The sequence below is a fragment of the Olea europaea genome, chromosome 18, assembly GCF_002742605.1.
Source record: "Olea europaea var. sylvestris chromosome 18, O_europaea_v1, whole genome shotgun sequence".
NCBI lineage: Eukaryota > Viridiplantae > Streptophyta > Magnoliopsida > Lamiales > Oleaceae > Olea > Olea europaea.
The window spans coordinates 8,064,516-8,077,395 of NC_036254.1; the positions used below are offsets into that span (position 1 = coordinate 8,064,516).

A 12,880-nucleotide genomic window follows, 5' to 3' on the forward strand; every position below is an offset into this window, starting at 1 on the left:
GACACTCAGATAGTTATCCATGTGGAATCTCTCGACGGGTCTCCAATGTTTTGTTCTATAACAAAAACATCCACGTGTTCATTTAAGTGTCACCACACTTTAGCTTGTGAGATCAGCTACTTACTTCACAAGTAAGAAATGCCACACGTGATGGTCTATCCGTAATAACGATATCCGTATCTCGTTATTACTTACGACCACGGATGATTTAAGATTCAATCAGATGTAATTTGTATATCACAATCACAACTCCTTGTGATTAACAAATTACAAATATTTGAATCTACGGACTTTATTATTTATTTAATTGTCTATTAATTAAATAATAGATCTGCCATTTAATTGCATTAATTATATATAAAAGTATTTATGTTCAAAGTTGATTGGACCTAGGGCATAATACTTACACTATGGGCCAGTTTGGTTATATTGGACAAGACTTGAACTTCTTTTTCTTCTTCAATATTGTTAAAAGCCTGTTTGAGAGTGATTTTAAGAATTGATTTTTTAACCGTTAGAAGAAAAGTGAGGTCCACCTGTGAAATAAGAAGTCAAATATGACAGTTGGAATAGTAAAATAACGATCAAAAAATCAATTTTTTGGAAGGAAAAATCGCTCCCAAACAGGCCCTAAATCTCTATCTTCCCCGAAATACCATGTTATAGTCATTTTTTCTTTTTCAAATACGTTCCCATTTGACAAAATCCCTTAAAAACTATCATTATTTGCAAATACGTCCCAATTTGACAAAATCCCTGAAATAACTATCATATTATAGATATCCTCAACCTTTCACCTAATTGCAAATGCATCCCCATTTGACAAAATCCCTGAAAAACTCCCTTCAACTGCGTCTAAGATTCATCCACGAAAAATTAAAAAAGAAAAGAAATAGCCATCTTCCCTAATTAAACTTTACTCACCTATCCCGATATCAACCGCCGGCACCATCAATGATCAGCCCCAATCCTGACACTATTTCGCCACCAGATATAACGAGGGAGAAAAAAATACTATTTCCAGCAGCCACCAAAACCCACCATCCATGTATCCCATCTACCACCACGATCCCCGTCTCCAAGATTGCATTACCCCCAAATGGTTAATATTCACTTTCAACTCTCTTTTCTTATTCACAATCACTTATTCTTATTACTAATCATATTAATAAAATCTCAATCGACTTTTGCTTTTGAATCTTGGATAATTAAACTTCATAGAATATAATCTTGATGGATTTGCTTTTTTGATCGGGAAAATATTCATAAGTTGCAGGGATTGACTAAGATTGTCAATAGTTTGAAAGGGACAAATAGTCCTCAAGTAGCCTTGCATAAAGAGTAGAGTAGTTATTTTGAAAGATAAAATGTAAAATCAATTTGTAACTCCTAACATTATTCATATCCCGAGTGTGTGGGGGCGACTTTAGTGAAATCTTGTATGTGGCGGATTGACTTGCATAATTGGTACGAACATTAACAACCACTATCTACTTTCTCTTTTCTCTCTTAAAACTCCATTCATCATTAACTTACGTAGGTTTTCTTCGCATCGCAGGAACTCTATTACAAAGTCTTAACCCTTATGAGGAACTTAAGCTGAATATTGATTACGCCATTCAATTTTTAAAAGTATCATTTGAAAAATAAGCAGGAATATGGGTTGAATTAAACTTAGGTAACAAAAGAACACTTATTCTCTCAAAGTACTAGCAAATTTTTCTAGAACATCAAATATTTAACATAAAATGAAATATCATAAGCTAAACAAATTCAACCCTAATGATAAGAAGAAGATGCATCATGATATACAAAAAGAGTAGGTCAAAAACCCTGAATTTGGTTTTTTATGCACTATGTATTGTTATTTTTGTGTTGACTTAGCCCCCTTTAACTTCCATTATTTCGAATTGGATAATTAGCACAAAAGGTTCCTACCTTTCAATGTTATTGTACAAAACGTCATTACCTTTCATTTTTGACATTTTCACCCATATTTTTTACTTTTCATTGTGCAGAAGGTCATTTTCATCCATTTTTTCAATAAAATGACAATTTTACTCTCATATTTTTAAATAAAACAAAAAGAAAAGATAAACTATCAACGGCAACCATAAGCCTTAAGTTTTTAAAAAATTACAAAGAAATCATAAATTCTCCACCATTTTCACTTCTACAATCTACTAAGTTGTCACCTATAGATCCACATAGCACCACCTTTTGGCCACTATACTCACTGGACTCCACCACCACCAACCTCGCCTCACTCCCCCACCGTCCTCTCATATTCAAATTGAAAGATTGGAGCACTTAGGACCCATCAATTTTGGTCAGACAGCTCTCGTCGTGCATCACGCCTATAAAGAGTTTTGGAACAGATATTGAAACGATTGAAGGGAAAATTTGTTCAATTAGATTCATACACATTGTCGTTTGGGTTTGTTGATGGTTCGATTGATATCAATTTGGGGATTTAGTGTTGTGGGATGTATGAATTGAAGGAGAAGAGTTTAGTAAAAGGGATGTTGTTGCTGTCAAATGTTATGTAATTACAACAAACTGATTTGAGACAGTTTTGATCGATGTAAGGCCATGCATAGGTTTGTTGAGGCGAGGGATAACCGTCGATGGTGGTGCACGACCGTGGGTGGCGTCGAAAGTGGGATTGCCATGAAGGGTTGTATACGCCAATTTGGTATTTTAGGCTGTAAATGTGGTTATTTTGGATAGATTAGTGATCAATATTATGGAAGACGATGTTGGGAAGAGTGAGGCAAGGCTGGTGGTGGTGGAGTTTGATGGGTGTTGTGGCCGGAAGGTAGTGCTAGGTAGATCTATAGGTAGCGGCTTGGTGGGGTTGTGAAAGTGGTGGTAGTGGAGAATTTAGGACTTATTTGTAATCTTTTGAAAAATTTAGGACTATGATTGCAATTAATTATTTATTTTTCTTTTTGTTTTATTTGAATATGAGGGTGAAATTATCATTTTATTGAAAAAAGGAATGAAAATTACCTTTTGCGCAACGAAAGGTGAAAGGTATAGGTGAAAATATCAAAGAATAAAAGATATAGACGTTTTGCACAATAACATTAAAAGGTAGGGACTTTTTGTGCTAATTATCCGATTTGAAATAATGGAAGGGGGCTAAGTCAACACAAAGATAACAATACATAGTGCATAAAAAAACCAAATTTAAACGTGAATTTATACTTATTAGACAACAAAATCATGTAGATTGAAAGTCTTTCATCTATTTTTATTTTTTACTCCTTTCGCATCATTTCGACAAAGTTCTTGTCTACTTTAACACAAATTTTAAAGCAATTCACAATTGTATTTGAAATGCTCGTTATAGATTGACTCGTAAAATGAGTTATCTTTTCCTTTTGTCATATACTTTTAAGCCCCGTTTGAGTCATATTAATATAAGTATGAGAATACAAAATATAATCGTTACAGACCCCACATAAAAGATAGATTTTCAAATATGATAGTTTGATGTCATGGATAATGGTCATATTTTTCATTTTAATGAGTAAATAATGAAAAACAAACATGGACTTAATATTCATTTTTACTTATTTTATTTTACATTATTTTTATTTATTTAACTAAAAGTAAGGACATTTTAGTCTTGTTATCAAAAAGTTTTTTTCTCCCTCGTAACGGTCAATTGGATGGAAACCATCCAACACGACCAATTCCACCAATTATGTGGAAACTTACAGATGGTCGCTTCAAGGTGTAAAGATTAGGGACCATTTATTTCAATTTGGGAGTCGAATAGTAATCATTTCTTGAAAATTATATTTTCATTTGTCATGTGATTGTGAAAACTAGAAACCCAATGTATTAGCTCACTAAAGGTGTGATTAACAAACAAATTATATATCAGATTACTCCGACGGATTTTTTTAGATTATGGCAGATATTTGAGGATAATACCAAATCAAAAACAAATCTTTCCCTATTGAAATTTACAATGGATAAATTAGACTCAAATAACATGGAGATCCATCAATACAATTGGCATTTAACTACCAGATAAAGTCAATGATTATCGAAGAAAATTAGAACATAAGAAGTGAATTTATTAGATACATCAACATCTTCGATTACTTTAGGGAGATTCATGGTGGGGACTCCATATGATAACTTCCAACTTGAGCTCACCACTGGAACCAATAAAATCATTTGGAACCAGAAGATATTTTTTCACAGGAGGCTGTGCAATCCACTTTGGCATGTTATCTGCAACTGACTCTAGTTTGATCGAGCTCTCTCCATCTTTCGATGTAAGAGTATACGAGTATCTTCTCTTGGCTGAAGATGGTCCAACACAAACGATGGTGAATAAACTTCCAAGACGATCTATAGAGCGATTAAGGATAAAAAGTGTCCCTTCAGTCTTTTCTTGAAGAAACAGTTGATTCTGATTTTTTTCCAAGGAAATGGAGACCATAAGATTGAAACGAAATTGCCGGGAACAATTTGAATGATTCAACTCAAAATGCCTATACAAGCCTTTGGAGGAGCCAACATAGTTACAGGCAATTTGAGGACATGAACAAGGCATATATAGGCATGCTTTCTCATGATCAAGCTTATAACCGTAATGTATTGTCTGCTTGCAGCCGTAGTCTGCATTTTGACAAGAGATTTTGACTGATTCAACAACCTTTTCGATGGCCCTGCAACGGTTGTAACCAATGGGCAAAGAGCAATTTCCACATCTGTTTAACATCTTTGTGCAGCATGGTGCACATGCTATATGCCCATTCTCACACTAGATTAAAATTCAGAAAAATGAAACACATTAAAACAGTTTTCTCTGTACTCGTCCCATACCTTGAAAGTACATTTGCCGTTTCTCGATTACACATAGGGAACAAGGGACAATTCTGATGTTGCCAAACAAATTGCAGCTTAACCCAAGCAATGCTACATTTTATTCTTTATTCAAGATTACATGCTAGAAGTATGCTGCCATCTATGATAAGAAAAGAGATCAAAGACATCAATTCTAACTCACATAGGCGTTTATGCCTAGCTGACTTTTCAAATTGCATATACTGGCCCATCTTTCCATATTAGAGGAGTGATATGGTGAAATTATGATACTATCCTAGTTAGTAGCATAGCTTCAAGAGCTAGGTACCCTGACAAAAATATCGAGATAATCATGGAAAAGCAATTTTAAGTATGTACAACTACTCAAGATAAAAAGGAAGACATTTAATATTCTATCAAATGCATGGGGAGATAGATGACGACTAGAGAGTTGTCCTATTCAATTCTATAACCTTGTTCCGAAGACTAGTCGGAACAACTTCTGTTTGCTGATGATTGAAATATTAAGGTTATTTTAAGAATAAAAATTCTCCCTGATAACTTAGCCCCCATTATTTCAAATTTTAATGGATGAAATAGTTTTTTTTTTTTTTTTTTTTTTTTTTTAAAAAAAAAGGGGCAAAAATCCCTCGAACTTCACGACGAAGTTATGAGTTCAATCCAAAACGATCGCTACATTTCCAAACAGTACTTTTTTTTAAGGGTCTAGCAGCCAGTTTGAAATATTGGTAGGAATTTCACAGATGAGAACGAGGGAGCGGAACATTATTTGGGAGGATATAGCAGAGTTTTAGCTGCCATAAGAATGGGAAAATTGGAGATGGAAAGACGTCTTTTGTTAGTCTGTTGAGAGGAAAGTGTCATTCACAATGAAAGAATTATCCACTATGTTTCAGAAATTCAAAACTTGTGGAATATTCCAGGCCAATCAATATGAATTGCCACGAACTTGAAATGTGGCAGTTGAGGCACATGTATTGGTATACTTAAATCTACAACGTAATTTATTTCGTTTCATAAGTATAGCTTCAAATATTTTCACCCAAATGCATCTAAGTTTCTTGACATACTTCCGACATAGACTTTACCATTTCAAAATACATAATCATAAATTTTCGAACCACTGTTTGAAAATGCCAAAATCCAGAAAATGGAATCAAGAAATCACCAAACATGCTCTGAACAACTTAATAATTGCAGCTGAATATTTCCTACCTAAGATGGATGTATTTTCTTTTTTCTTCACTAAAATATGTCCTCTTACTTTTCCTCTACTCTTTTTCTTTTATTATATTTTTCATTTTTTGCAGCCACAATTGGTTATTAGGTTGTCAAGGGGACTTGTCGAAAACCAGTTTTGCCCTTGAGAAGTGCGCTAAATACTCCTCGCAAGAACACTTAACTCAATTGTGCACAGCAGCATGCTTGTCAAGCAATGACAAATCTTACACATTTGCTCCTAAATGATCGTAGTTTGATTAAATAAGCATACGTTGTAAGTAAAACCAACTTTTAAATATTTTAATACAAAGTTTAAAACAAGCGTCTACTTAAAAGTTAAATCATAACAATCAATTAGTATCAACGTACAACTACATATACATGTGTAGCGAAACAAATATCTCCTTACATTAGCATGCTCCAGAGCATGAACCCCAGTTCAATTTGGTCCAAATGGATATTCAAAATCAAGAATCATTTATATTCAAGTACATATACTCTTTACAGACTAATTCCACATTAGCACTGGCCAACCAGTCATCAAACACCATCTGGTCCATGCACCTTAGGAAAATCTTTACCAAACAAGCGCTAAGCTTCCAGAAGCTTCTAGTCTTAGACTTCGAGGGAAACTCGCTTCACTCACAACAGGCAATGACAGGGGCAGAGCCCAATTGAGGCCAGTGCAGGCACAGGCCAGCACTGAACTCTGGGCCCAACCAAATTAGTTTTGTTTTTTTTATTTTTATATTTTGGACTGTTGGGCCTTTCAATGCAGCAGCCCAGAGAAAAAATTCTCAGGCCATACATTTAAAACAACAGGTTTTACTCCTCTCCGCTAAGCTCTGCCTCTCCATTTTCCGCGCCTCAGCCTCTCACTCTAGTCCCTCGCCTCCTTCCACCACCGACCAGACCCAAAACATAGATTTTTCTTGTATTAATTCGAAGACTTGTTGATGTAGGCAGGTGAGGAGAAACCAACAAGAGAATAGCTTGAGGAGGTCAGTAAGAATGAATTTCAGGGTTTGGGTGATAGATTCCTCATCACCCTGTTTAATGTTGGAGGTGGAGAAATTGCATCATGAATTAAATGGGGAGTTGCAACTGAACAAAATTTTGAATTGTACATAGGTATGGGTCAATTCATTCATGTTCATGTGTTTCCTTGTTCCTTCCACAAAAGGTAACTGCGTTAACTGTTTAATTCCTTAATGAGTGTTATCTGTTTTCCTTGAAAACTGTTGCTTATCTGTGTGAAAGAGAATAATTACGTGACCAGAATGTATTCAATTAATTCAACGCGATATAATTTTCAAAGCCCTAACAATCACTTAATTATAATGCTAATGGAAGCTGATTTTTCATTTTCATAGTATTAAAGCCATTTTAACAATTGGAAGCTTTTTCACTCCGAGGGTTGTCTGATGTTGAGAAATCTTGGAAAGTTGAAATAGGATCAGAAAGAGAGTTAATTTCTCTCTCAGATATCTCATGCTACTTTTCAGTTTCAACTCACCTGTTAATCATTAGGTTACCCCTCGCTATCACATAATTCCAGATACATGCCTCCCATATATTTCTAGTCGTGCCAATGCTTTATCAAATTATACTGGGTGATCTAGTCATCAACCTAATCTACTACAGTCCAGTGAGTTGGTTACAAATTTTTCACCTTTTGTTTTGGGCCTTCGGCTAGTCTCTTTCTGGGTGTTAATGAAACTTCAGTCGATGCCTAGTCAACCTAATCTACTGCATTACAGTGAGTTTTATATTTTTATTATCATTAAATCCATGACCAAAAACTCCAAGTTCTGCGTTCATTAAATTGTGCTTGCAATGAACAATATTTCTGGCTCTTCCATGAGGAGATGTATACCAGTTTCTGTATGTTTATTCCATGAACGATTAACTTATTCTAAACAGACAACAGGACGATCTACAATTTGAAATACCTACTCCTGTACTTTAATTCTTGAACTCCCACTAAAAAAATTAACCAACTGGGATTTCCACAGGTCTTCCCTCGTCCATGTGAGGCATCACCGTCAAATTTTTTTTGCAGCCGACACATATGTGAAACACTATGGCATTCTCCATACAACAATTCAAAATAATAGATGCTCGTGGCAGAGAAATAACACATTTTTACTTGATTAAAACAGGCATAAGCCCGCAACATTTACTATGTCTCTCTACTGAAACGATTCCATATGGAAATTCACTAGAAAAATCCTCTATGTTTTTTGCAACTAAATCCCAATGAGTCAAGTAACCATTCAGAAAAAAAATAACAAGAAGATCACACTAATTGGAAAGCCCAGTTCAAAGATAAAACACAGAACCAATCATATGCACACGCAAATAAGGAGGAGGAAATAAGGGGAAAACCTGAAAGACAGGAAGAGTTAGAGGTTCTAGACAAATGGGGCAATCAAGCACATCAGGGTCCGATAAGATCACAGAAAGCTGCCCATCTGTTTTCTCTTCTTTATCTGAAGGCTCATGTGCTTCTTCTTTTGTTTCCTCCATATGGTCTTCTTCTTCTTGGTCAATGATTCCACCAAAGATTCCATCATCATCAAATATTCGTAGTTTCCCTCTTTGTTGAGGAGTGGCAGAGGTTGTGGCGCATACGGCCACGGTGGGGGTGGATAATCGAGGATTCTTGGTGGAGGTTATAGAGGGTCGAGGTTTATTGGTGGAGAATTTAATGGAGTATGATCCATGTTCGTCTTTGTCTTGATATCCATCGTTGGTGGAGGTTCTGCTATTCTCGGAGACGGGTCTTTTTCTGTTAGTGGAATCTCTATCTTCTTCGCCTTCCGATCCACCCACAGAAAACCTCACCATTTCCCCTAATCTGTAGAATTGATATGATAAACGCAGAAATGAAGTTGTAATTTTCCGAGAACGGGATTATTGCAAGTCAACTCCTTGTTGTGTCATGTTTGAGCTACATTTCCTATGTATATAAAAGAGCGGAGCACTAACGGGACAAGTGTCACTCATATATTACATTTTATACTTTCTTTTTATTATTGTTTTCGGCTGAAAATCATACCGCTTCGTTATGATTTTCAGCTAAACCATTCCTCTATTTTTCTTCGGCTCTAATTGTGTGAGAAGACTAAACCATCCCTATGCTCTTCTCTAATTGATTATGTAAGAATACTTAATTTGTCGCTTTGTATTCCCTCATTTATCGTTGTTACCAAACTACAATTTCTGTGGGCGATTTAGAAAGTTTTTGCCCAACAGCTCAATTTTTGCAAGCAGTTGAAAATCACTGAAAATTGTAGAAAATTTCAATTTTTTCCTTCATGTATGTATTTGAGTTGAAGATTTAGAATTTGAACCATATAAAAGAGCGGAGCACTAACGGGACAGGTGTCACTCATATATTACATTTTATACTTTCTTTTTATTATTGTTTTCGGCTGAAAATCATACCGCTTCGTTATGATTTTCAGCTAAACCATTCCTCTATTTTTCTTCGGCTCTAATTGTGTGAGAAGACTAAACCATCCCTATGCTCTTCTCTAATTGATTATGTAAGAATACTTAATTTGTCGCTTTGTATTCCCTCATTTATCGTTGTTACCAAACTACAATTTCTGTGGGCGATTTAGAAAGTTTTTGCCCAACAGCTCAATTTTTGCAAGCAGTTGAAAATCACTGAAAATTGTAGAAAATTTCAATTTTTTCCTTCATGTATGTATTTGAGTTGAAGATTTAGAATTTGAACGTGTTTTTAATTATTTATTTTGTCATTCTTGTAGAATTAGACATGCATATTTTCTATTCGAAATTGCAGTTTGAATTAAGATTTCAATATTTTCCTGCCTGATTGATTATTTGCAAAAGAGAGTTCATTATTTCAATTTTTTAAAGTTCTCTGCCACTGAACTTATAGATTTAAATTTACTGTTCTTTTACCAAGTAAAAATATTCTTGGTTCATTTTGCAATGGAGGATTTCTTACTTAAGTCAAGTTAAAAGTTCTCCAATTCAGGAAAAATTGCAACACCCGTGATCAAACTGCTTCTTATACAACCCAAGACAAGCAGTTGAATCTTTTCGTAAGTACGTTTTTTTTCAATATTTTGTTCTTTTGAATTAATCTCATTTTTCTTAAATTTTATACGGGAATGGTGGATTTTGTGCATTTTTGTAAGTAGATTAGATGGACAGATAGTGTTAATTAAAGAAGAAAATGAGTTTAAAATGTTGTTTTGATGTGAATAAAAAACATTTCTTTTAACAGAGACAAAAAAAAAATTAATAATATATATATATATATATATATACACAAATTTCCTAGATCTCCCATCATCCACTGCCACCTGCACCAACTAAATTGTGATCACCACTGCCAATGTCATCATTGTTTGTGACACTACCATATCCACCACCTCCATCATCAGATCCACCAACAAAAATCACCTCAAAATTCCAACACCAAAACATGGAAAACCATCACCACCCAAAAAGAGGAGTTAAACAAGCAAATCCATTTAGTTGTACTCCTTGAAAATATAGAAAGGGCCGATTTCCTGGTGCAGAATAGTTTGTCTCAAGCTATCAAAATTGGTAAATTTCGAGATTTCCATGTGAGGGAAATTGGCTTCAACAACACTGTTTCAAATAAGTGCTTGCTCGTTGTATGTTAAATTAAGGTGCTTGCTATTCCTACAAAACTTTCATCCATGGATGGAGGTTTTTGAGGAAACCTCCAATCATGGATGGAGGTTTTCAGGTTTTTATTTTTATTTTTATTTTATTATTTTTTTCATGTTATAAATAAATTTTTTCAATTTAAATATAAAACTTAATTTTTCTAATTTTAAGGTTCTTATGCTACGACCAAAAGCTCAAATAATTTTTGGGGAAACCTCCATCCATGATTGGATGGAGATTTTCTCCATCTCGGAGATTTCCAGTTTTCCTTTTATCTTATTCTTTTTTTCTTTTTTAATTTATTTTATTCATGTTATAAATATATATTTTTTTAGTTTAAAGATAAAACTTAATTTTTTCAATTTTAAGGTTCTTATGCTAAGATCAAAACCTCAAACAATTTTTGGGATGGAGGTTTATCCAAAATCTCCGTCCAGGAGGTTTCCAAGTTTTTTTTTTCCTTCTTCTTTTTTTTTAATATGTTTTATTCATGTTATAAATATTTTTTTTTTAAATTTAAAGATAAAACTTAATTTTTTCAATTTTAAGGTTTTATGCTAGGATCAAAATTTCAAACAATTTTTGGAAGAAACCTCCATTCATGATTGCAACACCCGTGATCAAACTCCTTATACAACCCAAGACGAGCAATTGAATATTTTCGTAAATATGTTTTTTTCGATATTTTGTTCTTTTGAATTAATATTCATTTTTCTTAAATTTTATACGGACATGGTGGATTTTGTGCATTTTTGTAAGTAGACTAGATGGACAGATAGTGTTAATTAAGGAAGCAAATCAGTTTAAAATGTTGTTTTGACGTGAATAAAAATATTTCTTTTAATAAAGGCCAAAAAAAAATTAATAATAAAAATATTTCTTTATAAAATATATTTATTGGAGCTAAAGCTCACACGGAGCATGCTTAGCTCCGTGTCTGCATGGAGCTTTTTGTAGCTCTATGCAGGCACGATGGAGTACGGAACCTTAACTCCAAATTTTTTTTGTTTAAAGAAATGTTATTATTATTATTATTATTATTATTATTATTATTATTATTATTATTATTATTATTATTATTTTCCTTTGTTAAAAGAAATGTTTCTATTCATGTCAAAAAAACATTTTAAATTCATTTTCTTCTTTAATTAACACTATCCAACCATCTAATCTACTTACAAAAATTAGCTCCATCCTTAGCTTCGTGCAAGCATGGAGCTTCAGAACTTTTGTTTAGTGCGTGCACGGCGCAACAAAAAAATTTATGTTTTTTTTATTTATATATGCTCCGTTATTTTTTTTTTCTCACACAACCATTCTTATAGTAACAAATCTACTTCCGTCCTATTTTTCCATTTTGCTCTTCAAATTAGATTCTTTTAACACACAATTTTTATTTTTATTTTTTACGATTCATTTGGTTAAATAAAAACTATCTTTTGGTAAGATTTAGTTGCTTAATTTGGATGGATGTCTGGATGAATTAATAGTTTTTCTTTGATTTCATGTGCTGCAAACCTGCCCTTTTTAATTCTCTTAACATATTTTTCTCGTGGATATAATAGACTAACGATGAGTGGATTGTATCATATTATCAATCAGTTAGATAAATTAACTCTTTATTAAAGATTTATAGAATTTAAGGCAGAATATAATTTAACATGAGCAGAGGGAAATGTGAGATAGGTTGATGGTGTATGCTCATATTTTGTGAATATAATTTTAACGTTGATGCAGTTGATATTGATAGTCAAAACTCATATTCTGTAAATATAATTTTGATTGTCTATGGTACATTTAATTTTATTAGCTTTTGCGTAGGGAATTATAGCAGCTCGAATGATTATTATATTTATCAATTCAAGATTTTAGTCTTGTGAAACAAATAATTATTTTCCGGCATTCTTAACAATTGAGATTGACTCTTTGTTCCTATTCTATCACAAGAATATATATTTCAATCTTTACATTACTGACAGTGATATAGAGCGTAAATTTGTTGTTCTATAAGTCTTACTTTTAAATTATTTTTTGTCAACATGATTTTCAAAGTTAATTATTTCAGAGGAAAAATCGAAGTGAATAAAATGTTTTTTTGCACCATACTCAAATTCTTTGTAAAAGGTGAAAA

General features: G+C 33.4%; 1 protein-coding gene across 1 annotated transcript; it reads right to left on the reverse strand.

Annotated features, from left to right (window-relative positions):
* Positions 1–3,939: 3,939 nt before the first annotated feature.
* LOC111367366 (E3 ubiquitin-protein ligase SINA-like 7) lies at positions 3,940–9,027 on the reverse strand. The gene is made up of 2 exons (XM_022988189.1): positions 8,461–9,027; positions 3,940–4,786 (listed from the first exon to the last, which is right to left on the reverse strand). Exons 1-2 carry the CDS (start codon positions 8,920–8,922, stop codon positions 4,121–4,123), a joined length of 1,128 nt encoding a protein of 375 aa, XP_022843957.1. The 5' UTR covers positions 8,923–9,027; the 3' UTR covers positions 3,940–4,120.
* Positions 9,028–12,880: the final 3,853 nt, after the last annotated feature.